We start from the raw sequence: 12142 nt of genomic DNA on the forward strand, positions 1-12142 counted from the left end.
GAGGAATTTTGGCCTGGTGCACGCTGAAATTCCTACTTGGTTGTGTGGGAGCTTGGGCTCAGGGCAGGCGGCTCTGCTCTCACATCCATTGGGGCTTTAATGTATAAGGATGTGCATACTCAGCATCGTGCAGGCTGTGCTGTGCCTGCCCCAGCTGGTGGGCGCTTCCAAGAGTGGGAATCAAAGGAGATGTGCAGGAGAGCCCCCTGTTATCCCAGAAAAGGTCATGGAGGTACATGGGGAGAGCCTGGAGGACCCAAGGACACCGGAGCCTTTGAGCCATGCTGCACTGAACCATAGACTCGCACTTCTTCCCAGCTGTGCCCATACATCTGGATCTGGAATGTGCCATGTCCTAATGACTTGGTTTCATCATGATTGCTGCCAAAGTCACGGATTCCTTCTATATGTTTTGAAAGCAAACAATCAGTTACTGTGGACACTTCCTTCCCTGCCTGTCAGTGTGCGTGCAGCTGGGTGAACAGTTAACCAGCCTAACCAAGAGCTGTTAAATTATACTGGAAGGAATGGGAAAGACTGGGAGCAGCTCTGAGCAATGACTGGCAAATTCTTGGGTGAAATCTTCTCATGGCGATGTTGTCCTTGGCTGGGAGAGTGATGAGCATGGGCTTTTAATGAGATCCCTTCTTTTCCTTGTGCTCAAGGTCATCGTTTCTACCCTGTTAGACTGCTGATAAACAGGAGGTACCAGGCAGGGCCATCACGAGGAGAAGTATTACAGCTCTTGACTCCAAGCCCATCCATTCTCTCTGACCCAGGAGAGGGTGCCCCAGGAGGCCTTACAGACTGCTTTGATGGTTTGGCATCAAACCATCATTGGTAGGGCCTGGGCTGGGCTCTCCTCCGGGCCTGGGCTGGGCTCTCCTCCAGCCCTGCTCGAGTGCCTGCTGTGCAGAGGTGCTCAGTCCCCGTTCAGGAACAGGGACAGGTTTTGCTCTAAAGTTGGACCATATTCTCTATATACAGCAAAGTCATGATAGATGGGGTTTTAGCCATGCAGGGACATGTTGTGGCAGCATACTGTGCCATCCTCTCCTTTGTACATGTGTATTGTCTGTTGTTTGAGTCTTCCTTCCCAAAGCAAAGGCCGTTTCAGCCAAGTGCAGGGTATCTCCTAATGCACAGTGAGAGCTTAGTGTGGGCAAAGGCCATACCTGTAAGTGACTAAAGCCTCATCCCAAGGAATTGCATCCATCCCCTTCTATCCTGACTGCATTTTACTCTGATGTGACACCTGCAGTTACCTACACCCACCATGGGCATATCTGTCCCCAGTGGCACTTGGGTGTCTGTTGGGCAAACACAGAAAGGGCTCATTCAGGAAGGACCCCACCTGCTGGGGTCTAAGCACAGGCTTGTGTTTGAGCATGTACAGGTTGCTGTGTCAGCATCCCCTGAATACTGTACGTGTAGCTGTGTGGCACTTGCTGTTTGCAGCTCCAGGCAGGCATGGATTTAACAGGATGCTCCCCAAAACCTGCATCTCGCCCATATTCCTCCATGCCCCTCTCCTCAGTGTCAGCTGCCTGAACATGCTGCATGTCAGGCTCTACTGCTGCCCCACTGGTGGTTATTTCTAACACTTGCCTATCCAGATCTTCCATTCAGCCTTGTGTGGGCTCATGGAGCCACAAGTGATGGCACTGCTCTGTCCTGCCAAGTGCTCAGGTCTGGTTCCCTGAGGGGTTTTGGCAGGAGTGCATGGCGCTTGCTGGGGGGCACAATGCGCACAGGAGGGTGCTGTGAAGATAAAGCAGTGTGTGTGTGAAACTGGACGAGCCAAATCCTTCTCAGAAGTGGTGTTTAAAGAAAAGTCCTTTGTGGGAAATGCTCCATCAGCTGTTCCTTAAGCCAAGCTGCTTAGAGAGGGAACAGCAACTGTTTGCAAAATAGCATCATGAGACGTTGGGTGGCTGCTGCTGTTACATCACCGAGCGGGTTTCATGCTGCCTGGTAGCTCCACGTCGTGGTTTCCAAGAGAGGCTTTTCCTTGATCTCTCTCAATGAAACCCTTGAGTTTTGAGAGAAGAATTTGGAAACAGGCTGGTGCCAACCCCAGTCCCTTCCCTGTGCCCAGGTCTGGTGCTTGCCTCCCTCCCCAGGTACAGCTTTGCAGCTCCATCCTCTTCCCTTGGGCTTGGGTCTGTGCGTGTCCTGGGCCGGGCAGGGGATGCTGTCACCTCCTGGAGCAGCAGTGGGCTCAGGGCAGCCTCTGCCTTGTCCCAGAGCTACCTACCTGCAGCTCTGGTTTCTCTCTCAGAGGTGTTGCCAAACCTGAAGGGCTTCTAAGCATGGGTGTGATGAGTTGCAATGGGCTCTGCAGACAGTGGAAGGGGATGGATGGTTGTTTCTAAAACTTGGCTGTCTAAATCTTGGGATGATGAGGATGGGGGAACCTTGTCCTTCAGAACCAGCATGAATAGTTTGGGAAAATGTCCTTTTCAGAGCGAGGATTGGACATGCAGACAAACAAGAATGAGGCAAAGGGGGGAAACAGGCAAAGTGTGTTTCAGCTCACACCCATCTTTCAAACACTGACTTTTGTGCTTTTCTGTGCAGGGTTTGTTTGGTCTCAGGGGCTTGAGTACCTTGCAGTAAATGACTGGATAAAAAGCCAGACCTGTCTGGAACTTTCTTCTGCTGCCAGGGGAGGTTGAAATAATTCTTGTGTGATTGGAAAGAAAAGGTAGGCACACACTTACCAGCAGCTGAACATGAGAGTTTGGAAAAGGATTCTGATGTATGCACTAGGAAGAAGTCCATGTGCTGTAGGACAGTAGGGGGATGTCAGACTGTTAATGAATAAATCCACTGCTTCCATGAGAATAAATGATTACTGGCAAAAGATGCAAAAAGGGCAGATCACTGACCCAGAGCAACTCCAAGCGAGCCCAAGCTCTCTGTCTTTCCCAGGCTTTCCCACCTTCCACATGCTTGTTTGCAGAGAGAAAAGGTGGATGACGAGGTTTGGTCACTTACTAGCTTTAGCTGGGCAGCTATTGCTGGGCAGAGGTGACCTGTGCTCTCAGGGAGCTGCTTTTCCATGCTGCTATGGACCAGTAACCCCATCCAGGCTCTGGCCTCTGCCACATCTTCCAGGTTTGGGCTTTTAACTACAGTGTTGGGCCAAGGAATGGATGGGCTTGAAGGGAAGCAAAAGCATCAATCACTTACTTTAGGAAAAGCTTTGAGGAAAAATGAAGGAAAAAAGACCCAAAGCACTTTACAGAGTGGTTGTGAAATGGTTCATCTGGGATTTTCCTGTGTCTCTGCTTCAAACTGGGCTTTGCAGATGTGATCCTATGATTCTGCGTCTGGAGCTGCTGTGCGTGACCCAGTACGCCCCAAACTGCTGCTGCCTACTGGTTCTGGCCATGCTGTGCGTATCCAGGAGGCCTCACGTGCCCCTGAGAGTGGGATTTATTGCCCATGCACTGAGCAGCACCTGCTCGCCTCCTCTATCTGATCCTTGCAGGAAATCCCAAGCAGGAATACGGCAGCGCTGGCAACACTATCCACACACGCGCTCCACAGGGATGTTTAGCAGCGGTTAGGAAGAGATGAACTGCTTTGTTTTTACATGGTGCTATTTAATAAGTCAACACCAAAGGTAATAAATCTGTCCTATGGAAAATTAGAGAGTGGTTTACTATATAAACTACTCCTGTGTGCTCCGGGGCCAGGAGCAGAGCTGCACATAGCTCCTGGCCAGCACTGCCTGCTCGTACCTCTTTGAGAGAGGGCCAGACACGGGCCTCTCTTGCTGTTTGTCCACATGTAGTTGCCAGTCTTACAACAACGTGGAATTGACTTTTGTATATTAAACGTTACCGTGTGGCTTTGTGGCAGCTGGGAGGACTGGCAGTGGGACTTAAATCCCTCACCAAAGGAACGTGGGATGTGGCTGGGTCCAGCTTTGCTCTCCTGTTTTCCACATGTGCCTCCCAGAGCTGGAGACCTGGGATCAGTGTCTTGAGGGAGAGAATACAAGAGAAATGTGCAAGTTTGCCATCGTGTGCTGCTTACATCGGTAGGTATGGATGGATGGACAGAGAACGTGCTCTCACTGGATTCTGGTTTTACTCCTGAAATCTTCAAACTCTCACACAGGGCAGTAATTCAGTGTTACATTTGCATGGGATTTTGATGCTGGATAAAGCTGCCCACTACCCAAACACACAAAAAGGGCTGGAGTGGGTGGGAGATGGAGCAAATGCCTTCATCTCCATCTTCCTCTGCTGGCTCCAGGACTTGCTTCATCCTTCTAGACACTGGGGCAGCCACAAGTGATTGTTACTAGGGAAATACACCAAATGCACTAACACAGCAGCATCTGGATGGAGGGATGTTACTATCTTCAGAGAAAGCTGGTTGCTCACTGAAATACTGTCACGATTTCCTGGCTGAAACCCCATTTCATGTAAGCCCAGGCCACGCTCAAAGGCTGAGTTGTACCTGGTGTGGTTTTATAGGGGTGAGAACAAGGGATCTGCTTGACTGGAGATAAGTGTGTGCATCAGATCTGGTGCTGCACCTCCTTCCTTCATAGAGAAGGGAAAAAATTTGCCTAAGGGACTGGGAGCATAGAGGTTTTTATTCATCTGACTGATAATAGGAGCTAAATACAGGCTTTGGAAAAAACCCGACCATTTCTCTTGCAATATTAGTTGGGCAGAACCGCACTTGGAACTAAACATGGAATGAAAAGTCTGGCTTTTGTGCCAGCTCTATTTTTAGAGTTTACTGCTCCATCTCTGCATCTCTCTGAGATTTCTCAGCACATGCACTGGAAGCAGCAATCTGCCTTGATGTTTTCCGGCAGGATCTGATATTCTGCAAGATAAGGATGTGGGATGGAGCGACAGGGGACGGGCCAGATGTGACCCCAATCCCTCTGAATACCAGGATACGGCTCCTGTTCCAGGGTGGGTCACAGACTCCTGGATGTTTTCAGTGCTCCATGTAGGAATGGGCATGGAGGGCAGTGGGTGTGCATGTTGGCTGCCTTCTTTGTGTCCAAGATTGCAGTCACGACTGGAATAAAACAGCATGCAGCAGCACTAGCAATGGGTTTGGGTACAGAGCTCAGGAATCATGTTTGGCTTTGAGTGCAGGATAGGAATATCCAAACTGGGCTTTAGCGGAGATGCTGTAGTTGACCCAGCACTATCCAGCAAGAAGCCAGATGTTCTTTCCTGTGAAAAGCAGCAATAAATAGTTGGCATGCTCCCCTGGACTTGGATATTTAACCCTGCCACTGGGGTTGGGTCTGGCCTTTCAGCTCCCAGCAAGCACGGACACAGTTCTCCCCAGTCCCCAGCGTGTGGACGTGTCTCCCATGACTTCAGATGTCCTGAAACCAGCTACATCGTCTTCCAGCTCGAGAGGGCTCGTGCGGGTCAGGAGCCTGTGCATGCCCGACCCCGCCACTCCCCTGTCCCGGGAGTGCACGCAGCAACCAAGCAGCACTGGTTCTTTTCTTGGCTGCTGTTTGTGCTTTGTAAAGCCCTGAGCCCCACGCTTGGTTTTGCTTCAAGTCTCAGTGTGTAAAAGCTGACCCTCCCCAGGCGCTGCTTTGGCTGGATCATAACCCGTGTTCTCCAGAGGCAGGGGATTGCTGAGAGCTCCTAAAAGCATGAGGGGTTTGGGCTGGAGGACATTCCATAAGGAACATTTTATTTCCAGCACGAAGCTGGGCAGTGAGGACCCCCCAGAAACTCCAGGGATTCACTGACGATGAACTTGGAGCTGGTTTTGCAAAAGGATAAATGCACAAGATAGGGAAATGCCTCACATTGCTGGTGTGTTTGTGGTTGTTGTTCATCCAGGGCAGAGGCTCTCCCCGTGCCTGGGACCAGAATGCGTGCAGCTATACGGGAGCTGCAGTGAATTTTGTCCACCTCAAAGCTATGCCAGATTCCAGCAGCAGAATTCGTTTATTCCCTGTAGAATAAAGCTGGAGGAGGATTTACAGTGGAGGGAAGGTGTAACTGAACTTCACTGGTTGGTGTCAGCCCCATTTCCGTGCCAAGAGGCAGATGTTGAGCTGTGAGAACCGGTCCTGCAGAGGAAGCAGCTGCTTGAGCTGAAGCCTCTTGGGCTTTGCTAACAAATAACAGCTCTGCAGAGGGGGTAAACAGGCAGAAAATGCTGCTCCTCCAAAAAAGCTTCGTTTCGTGTTCCTTGACTACATGGAGCTTGCAGAGGGGAGGTAAGGCAGCATTTAGGTCTGGTTTTTCTCAGTCTGCTTGCAAGTATTTTGACAGCAGGGAACTGTGTTGGGCGACCACTTTGGTATCTTAATTCTGGATGGCAGCAGTCCTTACCAGTGCAAACCCTGATAGCAGTGACAAGTCCTGTCCTCCTGTGCATCCACAGCTGGAGAATGGCCTCTGACCTGCTGTGCTTCAGGATCGTGCAGAGTTCACTCCATCCTGAGCATCTGTGTGGAGTCCCCTTAGTCTACACCTAGGTGTAAGTCCAAGTGCCAGCCTGCAGTGGGAACCAGAGCAACCCCTCGTAAGAGGAGGGGAGGCTGCACCAGAGCCAGGGGAGCATCCAGCAGGAGCCTGAGGAAGCTTTTGTCTGTGTGTCCTGCTGAGGAGGTGGAAGAACTGATGCCAGTCCACAGGGATGAGTGCGCTTGTCTTCTCGCTCCATACCCACATAACAGCCCTCAGACCCCTCAGCTGAATGACCATAACAAGATGTGTGTTGTGGATGACTTGGTAGGTTTAAATGTCTCTTCCTTGTCTCTTTTTCCCTTTAAAAGTCCTCCATGGATTGTCAGGGCTGCATTGGAGGCTTGTTATTATTGATGCTCATCCTCTGGCTCAGTGCTGTGTGTGGCTGGGGCAGAGCTGAGCTTCAGGCTGCTGTTCTGGCCCCTCTGCAGATGGTCATGGCAGGGGCAGGAGAGCTGAGACAGGCAGGGAGCCATCCTTTTCCTGCCCTTGTACAGGCGTCCCTCTGGATACCTGTTAGTCTCTGGGGGGATGTATGCTCATACAGCACCAGCTTTGTATGAGGAGAGACTCCTGAGCTATAAATCTCGGCTTTTCAACTGCTAAACTCCCTTTTGGGTTGTTCTTTGACGTTAGGAATTTTCTCTGATAACAGAACTTTATTTGCCTTTAAATATCACTTTGTGACAGGATGATGGAGTGGGGATTCTTGGAGCGAGCCTGTGCCAGCCGGGGAAGGGAAATTCTGCTGCAGCTTTTGTTTCCTTCCAGCACTGACATTTAGCTCTTTAAAGAGTACGTTTATTTTACACTTGGCAGGGGTGTGTGTGCACACATCAGTGTCCAGACAGATGGGAGCAGCCCAAGCAAGTCCTGCTCTCCCCTCCCTGTGGCACCTGGGGAAGGGGAGCTGCTATGTGGAGAGCCTTAAGAACATGAAATAGAAGTAAGGATGTTGTGATATTGTGTGCAAGGTGCAGTGGGAACCTGTTACCCCAACAACAACCCAAAAGCCAAGGGCCACAGAACAGTTTCATGCCCATAGTGCTATGTATTGTAGTGCTGCCTGCTCCAAGCAAGGCTAAGTCTAAGGTGTTTCCCAGCACAACCTCCTGAGTACAGCCCCTAGCCACAGAGTCTGTGTTCTGTTTGCATTCTGGTGGGAGCTGAGCTCCCTAATCTGGCTCTGCAGCAGCCATGTCATACTACGATCCTTTTAGATACGGAGGATTTTGCTCTGCAGGCTGCTTGTGAGCAGCAGCATCTGCAAAGTGCCAGCTCGTGTATTCAGCTTGGATCCTTCTTAAGCTGCCCTTGGTTTTCACAATGCTTTGAGCAGCCAACTAACTCTGTGTTCCTTTCTTCCAGCTCTTCCATGTAGCATATGTCCTGATCAAGTTTGCCAATTCCCCTCGTCCTGACCTCTGGGTCCTGGAGAGATCTACTGACTTTGGCCTTACCTATGAGCCCTGGCAGTATTTTGCCTGTAAGTATGCCAGTGTTCCAAGGGAGCTGCAGCTTCATGCCAGGTAGAGGAGCCATGGTGAAGGCAGATCTCTGTGCATGTATGAGGCTGGGTTTGGAGTGTTTTAGAGAATACTTATTGGTGCTCACCCAAATCTATGTGGATGCCAAAGCTGGCACAGTTGGACCTTGCTTGTCTAGGTCTGGAACATGAGATTTCTCATCATCTTATCATCTCCTCCCTGCTGTCTATCTTCTCTGTCTGTCCTGTACCGCATCCAGACTGATGTATTTCAGCTCCTCCAGAAGCAAACCAGCTTCCAAGTAACAGAAAAGTCTGGATGCAGAAAACAGTCCCTTTGTGCTTATCAGCACTGGAGGTTGGATACAGCCTGTGCAGGGCAAGGGAGCTGCTCTCCTGCCACTGTACGAGGTGGGATCAGAGACAGCGGCTGCAGAGATGCAGTCTGTGCCTTTGACTTCTCTGATTAAAACCTGATCCCTTTGTAGAAACAGCTGCTTCTACAAACCCCTTCTCCCGAAGGGTCTATGGGGTAGCCAGATGCTGAGGAACTTGTTAACCACCAGCTCCTCCCTGCAGCAGCCTCAGTAATTGGGAGAAGATGTGAGTTAAGATCTACAGCCAGAGCTTAAAACCTGGCAAGGACAGACCTCAGAGCATGCAGAGGCCTTGCTGTGGGTTGCCCCTAAAGGCTCGTATGTCTGGCTTACCTGTCAGCCTGTGCTCTAGGTTTGCTGGTCTTTTTTTTGTGCAGGAAAAAGCATCTTGGGGTCTGTTACAGTCATGTTATTGCATGATCTGGGGCTCTTGCCCCACTTGCCTGTTTCTGTGTGCAGTGGCCATGCTGCAGTGGCTGGAGTCCCCTTCCCTCCTGCAGCACCAGTTCCCGTTACCACCTCCCCTGAGAAGTGACGTGCAGTGATCCAGCCCAGTGGAAAATTCCCATGGAAATAAAGAGGTGGCTGCTCCAAAACCTGCCAGATTCGCTAGCACAACAAGTCCTTTGCAGAGGTTTATTTTTGGCCTGGGGAGTTCTGTAGGTGGTCTAATAAAAACACTGCTCAGCTCAGTAACAAGAGCTGTCAAAAACCGAAGCATCCTCCAGAGACACCAGTGACCGTGCCCTGGGTGACACCATCCCCATGGGCTCAACGCTGCCCCTCGAGCCCTGCTCATCACAGGGGGGTGTTGCGTTCCCCAGGCTGCCCTGTGCTCCCCAGCCAGGCTGCTGAAGTGGTTTTGGGCTTATCCCTGTGGGGTCAGGGAGTGACTCATGGAAAGCATCTGTTGGTGCAGCTGAAGGGCTCTGGAGGGACCGTGGCAATGCAAATCCTCCATGCATCACGGCAGGGAGCTCCGTGCTTTCCTTGGCCACCAAAGGAGAAGCAGGAACGCTGGGGAGAGCACCACTGGTGGTGGTGTTTATCTGCATGAAGGATTCCTCATACAGCGTTTCAAATGGGGACAGGACATGAAAGATGCTTAGTCCCAGCTGCCCATCCAGGCCCATAGAGCCCCAGCTCATCGTGTTGTGCAGGATCAGCCCACTTTGTCTCCCTTTGCTGGGCAGTGCCACCATGGATGGGCAGGCAGCCATAGCACAGTGAGGCTCTGCCCTTTCCTCTGCTTAGGGTAGGCTTCTGCAGTTTGTTGTTCCCTTAAAGCATTGCTGTGATTTAAGGCTGATGGGTTGCTCTGGTTTAGCTCAAAGAGCCCGGTCTCTGGCTCACATGGTTGTTCAGGTTGCAGTAACTGGAGGAGTTCTTTGGTTTTCCTCAGTTAGCTGCTCTTGCTGAGCATCCTGTCTCCATGCCCAGCCACAGAATGATGGAAATCCATCATCTTGAGCCAGTGGTGACAGGCTCCTCACCTGGGGCTTCAGAATAAATTGCCTTTAAAAAAGCATCTGGTAAAGCTAAAGCTTGGTGGCCAGGGACCTGATGTTAAATGTTTCCACACCATCTTCCTGTGGATGCAGCCGAGCTCCTGCTGTTGCCAAAACAGTGCTTCATGGAGCAAGGCCACGTTGCTGGAGATGAAGCAACAGAGAGAGGTGAAGGCAGGGGAGGCAGTAGCTCAGTGTGCTCCCCCTTTCCTGTTCCTCCTGACTGGCTTAGCCTAGCGGTGCGGCACGTGGAGTGACAGGCATGCCTTCTGGAGGCACATTGCAACTGATCTGAGGGATTGTTCCCATGAATTAGGTTGATGTTTCCCCAGCAGCTCCCTGTGAGCTGAGCAGCGCTGGCAGGAGCAGCAGGTTCTGTTGGCTGCCTTCTCTTTCTTCTTCTCCCTTGGGAGCATTGCACTGCTGAGAGCTCCTGCCACAGGTGGAATGGGATTAGGAAGAAGCAGCCTTTGCCCCAGCCTCTTCCCTGGGGGAACAGTCCCTGAGAGCGGCACTGTGCGGGTTTTGGCGTGGGTAGATCCGGGTGCTCACCACCCTGCACAATGGGGTCCTCAACTGCCCCAGGATGTTCACTTGGCTCTGCCAGCACAGGGATGTCAGACATCCTTGGGGACGAGCATGCTGGACTTGCAGTAGGAGCCGTGCAGGGAAGCCAGGACATTCCTACCGCAGCAAGGAGAGCCTTGGCATGCAGTGTTCCCAAAGCAGGTTGCAGGGCTAGCAGTGTGATAACATTTAGCCAGCCTTGCATTGCCACTTAGTGGCAGTAGCCCTAGATTGCTGTCCCCAAAGGGAGCTTATGGGTGCCCTTGGCATTTCTGTGGTGACTATGCCTTGTGGTTGCTCCCACTGTGTGGTTCTGTGCTGGCTCACTCCTTGGGACCTTAAGGAGCCATGTGAACATGATGGTGCGAGCTCCTCCATCAGCAGAGCTCTAGCAGCACAGAGCCCTTCCTCAGTCCAGCACAAGCAGTGGGGGAAAATCAATACAGGGCTCTGACTTGTTCCTTTTCTCTCATCTCTGGTGGATGAACAGCTTCCAAGAGGGACTGCATTGAGAAGTTTGGACTGCAAACAGTGGATCGTATCACCAGGGATGACCACGCCATCTGCACCACGGAATACTCCCGGATTGTGCCTTTAGAAAATGGGGAGGTGAGAGCTGCATGTCTCCATCCCCTGGGGTCTCCAGGGTTTCTCAGTGACTGGAGGTGCTCTTATTGACTTTTGGATGCCACTTACACTACTCAGTGAAACCAGATGAGGCTGGCAGGGAACCAATTCAGTTGTCTTGAAGGGAGGTAAGGATTGGGATCGGTTGAGGGAGGAGTTAATTTCCTCCACCTCACAGATTTGTTTTCATAGAGTCACAGAATGGTTTGGGTTGAAAAGGACCTTAAATACCGTATGGTTCCCACCCCCTGCCATGGGCAGGAGCACTTCCACTAGACCAGGTTGCTCCGAGCCCCATCCAATGTGGCTTTTTCCCTCGTTGCCTTCACAGATTGTTGTCTCTCTGGTGAACGGGCGCCCAGGAGCCATGAACTTCTCCTACTCCCCTCTCCTGCGGAACTTCACAAAGGCCACCAACATCAGACTGCGCTTCCTGCAGACCAACACGCTGCTCGGGCACCTCATGGGCAAAGCTTTAAGGGACCCTACAGTGACAAGGAGGGTAAGGCAGACCTTGATACCTCTTGCTAATGAGATGGAAGTGTCTGAGGGCAGTGCGTGCCACCTCTGGGGAGAAGACATCCCTGGATGCTGCCCATGGGGACTTTCTCTCTCTGTACTTGTGCTCCCCAAGTGTCTGCAGCGATGTCTCTGCTGTGGCTGGAGCTGGAGGCTGCTTGGGAAGAGATTGCTTAGCACCAACAATGTAAAACTGGGAAGTGCCTCCTGGTATCGCATGTGGCTTTCTGGCTGTGCTGGGAGACCTGACTTGTAGCTGATGGGCTCTGTTAGCAGTGATGGGTCTTACAATAGGTACATATTGCAGCATGCAGGGTCCAGCTTGTCATTGTAAGGGCAATATTCCACTTTGCTGCTGAGTCCAGGGCGGTCATGAAGCTTAGTCATAAAGGTACTAATGGCCAACTTTTCCTGTGCTCTCCAGTATTACTACAGCATCAAAGATATCAGCATTGGAGGGCGCTGTGTCTGCCACGGCCATGCAGACGTCTGTGATGCCAAAGATCCCAATGACCCTTACAGGTACATTTTCCAATGTTCTTTGTAAAAGTGTTTGAATTGTGCTGAGAGTGA

The 12142-nt window shown here is 51.4% G+C and overlaps 1 protein-coding gene across 2 annotated transcripts in view; it reads left to right on the forward strand.

Moving 5' to 3' along the window:
* Positions 1–12142, forward strand: part of LAMA5 (laminin subunit alpha 5) — an 84087-nt gene that overhangs the window by 26475 nt on the left and 45470 nt on the right. For both annotated transcript variants that reach the window (XM_061361585.1, XM_061361587.1), the window contains exons 3-6: positions 7854–7971; positions 10914–11032; positions 11382–11552; positions 11994–12091. In XM_061361585.1, the coding sequence (XP_061217569.1) occupies positions 7854–7971; positions 10914–11032; positions 11382–11552; positions 11994–12091 (506 nt within the window). The remainder of the gene's footprint in view (positions 1–7853; positions 7972–10913; positions 11033–11381; positions 11553–11993; positions 12092–12142) is intronic.

Source organism: Neopsephotus bourkii, unplaced genomic scaffold, assembly GCF_033783945.1.
Source record: "Neopsephotus bourkii isolate Nb327-2 ecotype Australia unplaced genomic scaffold, CSIRO-AGI_Nbou_v1 NB_1060, whole genome shotgun sequence".
In the NCBI taxonomy this organism is placed as follows: Eukaryota; Metazoa; Chordata; class Aves; order Psittaciformes; family Psittacidae; genus Neopsephotus; species Neopsephotus bourkii.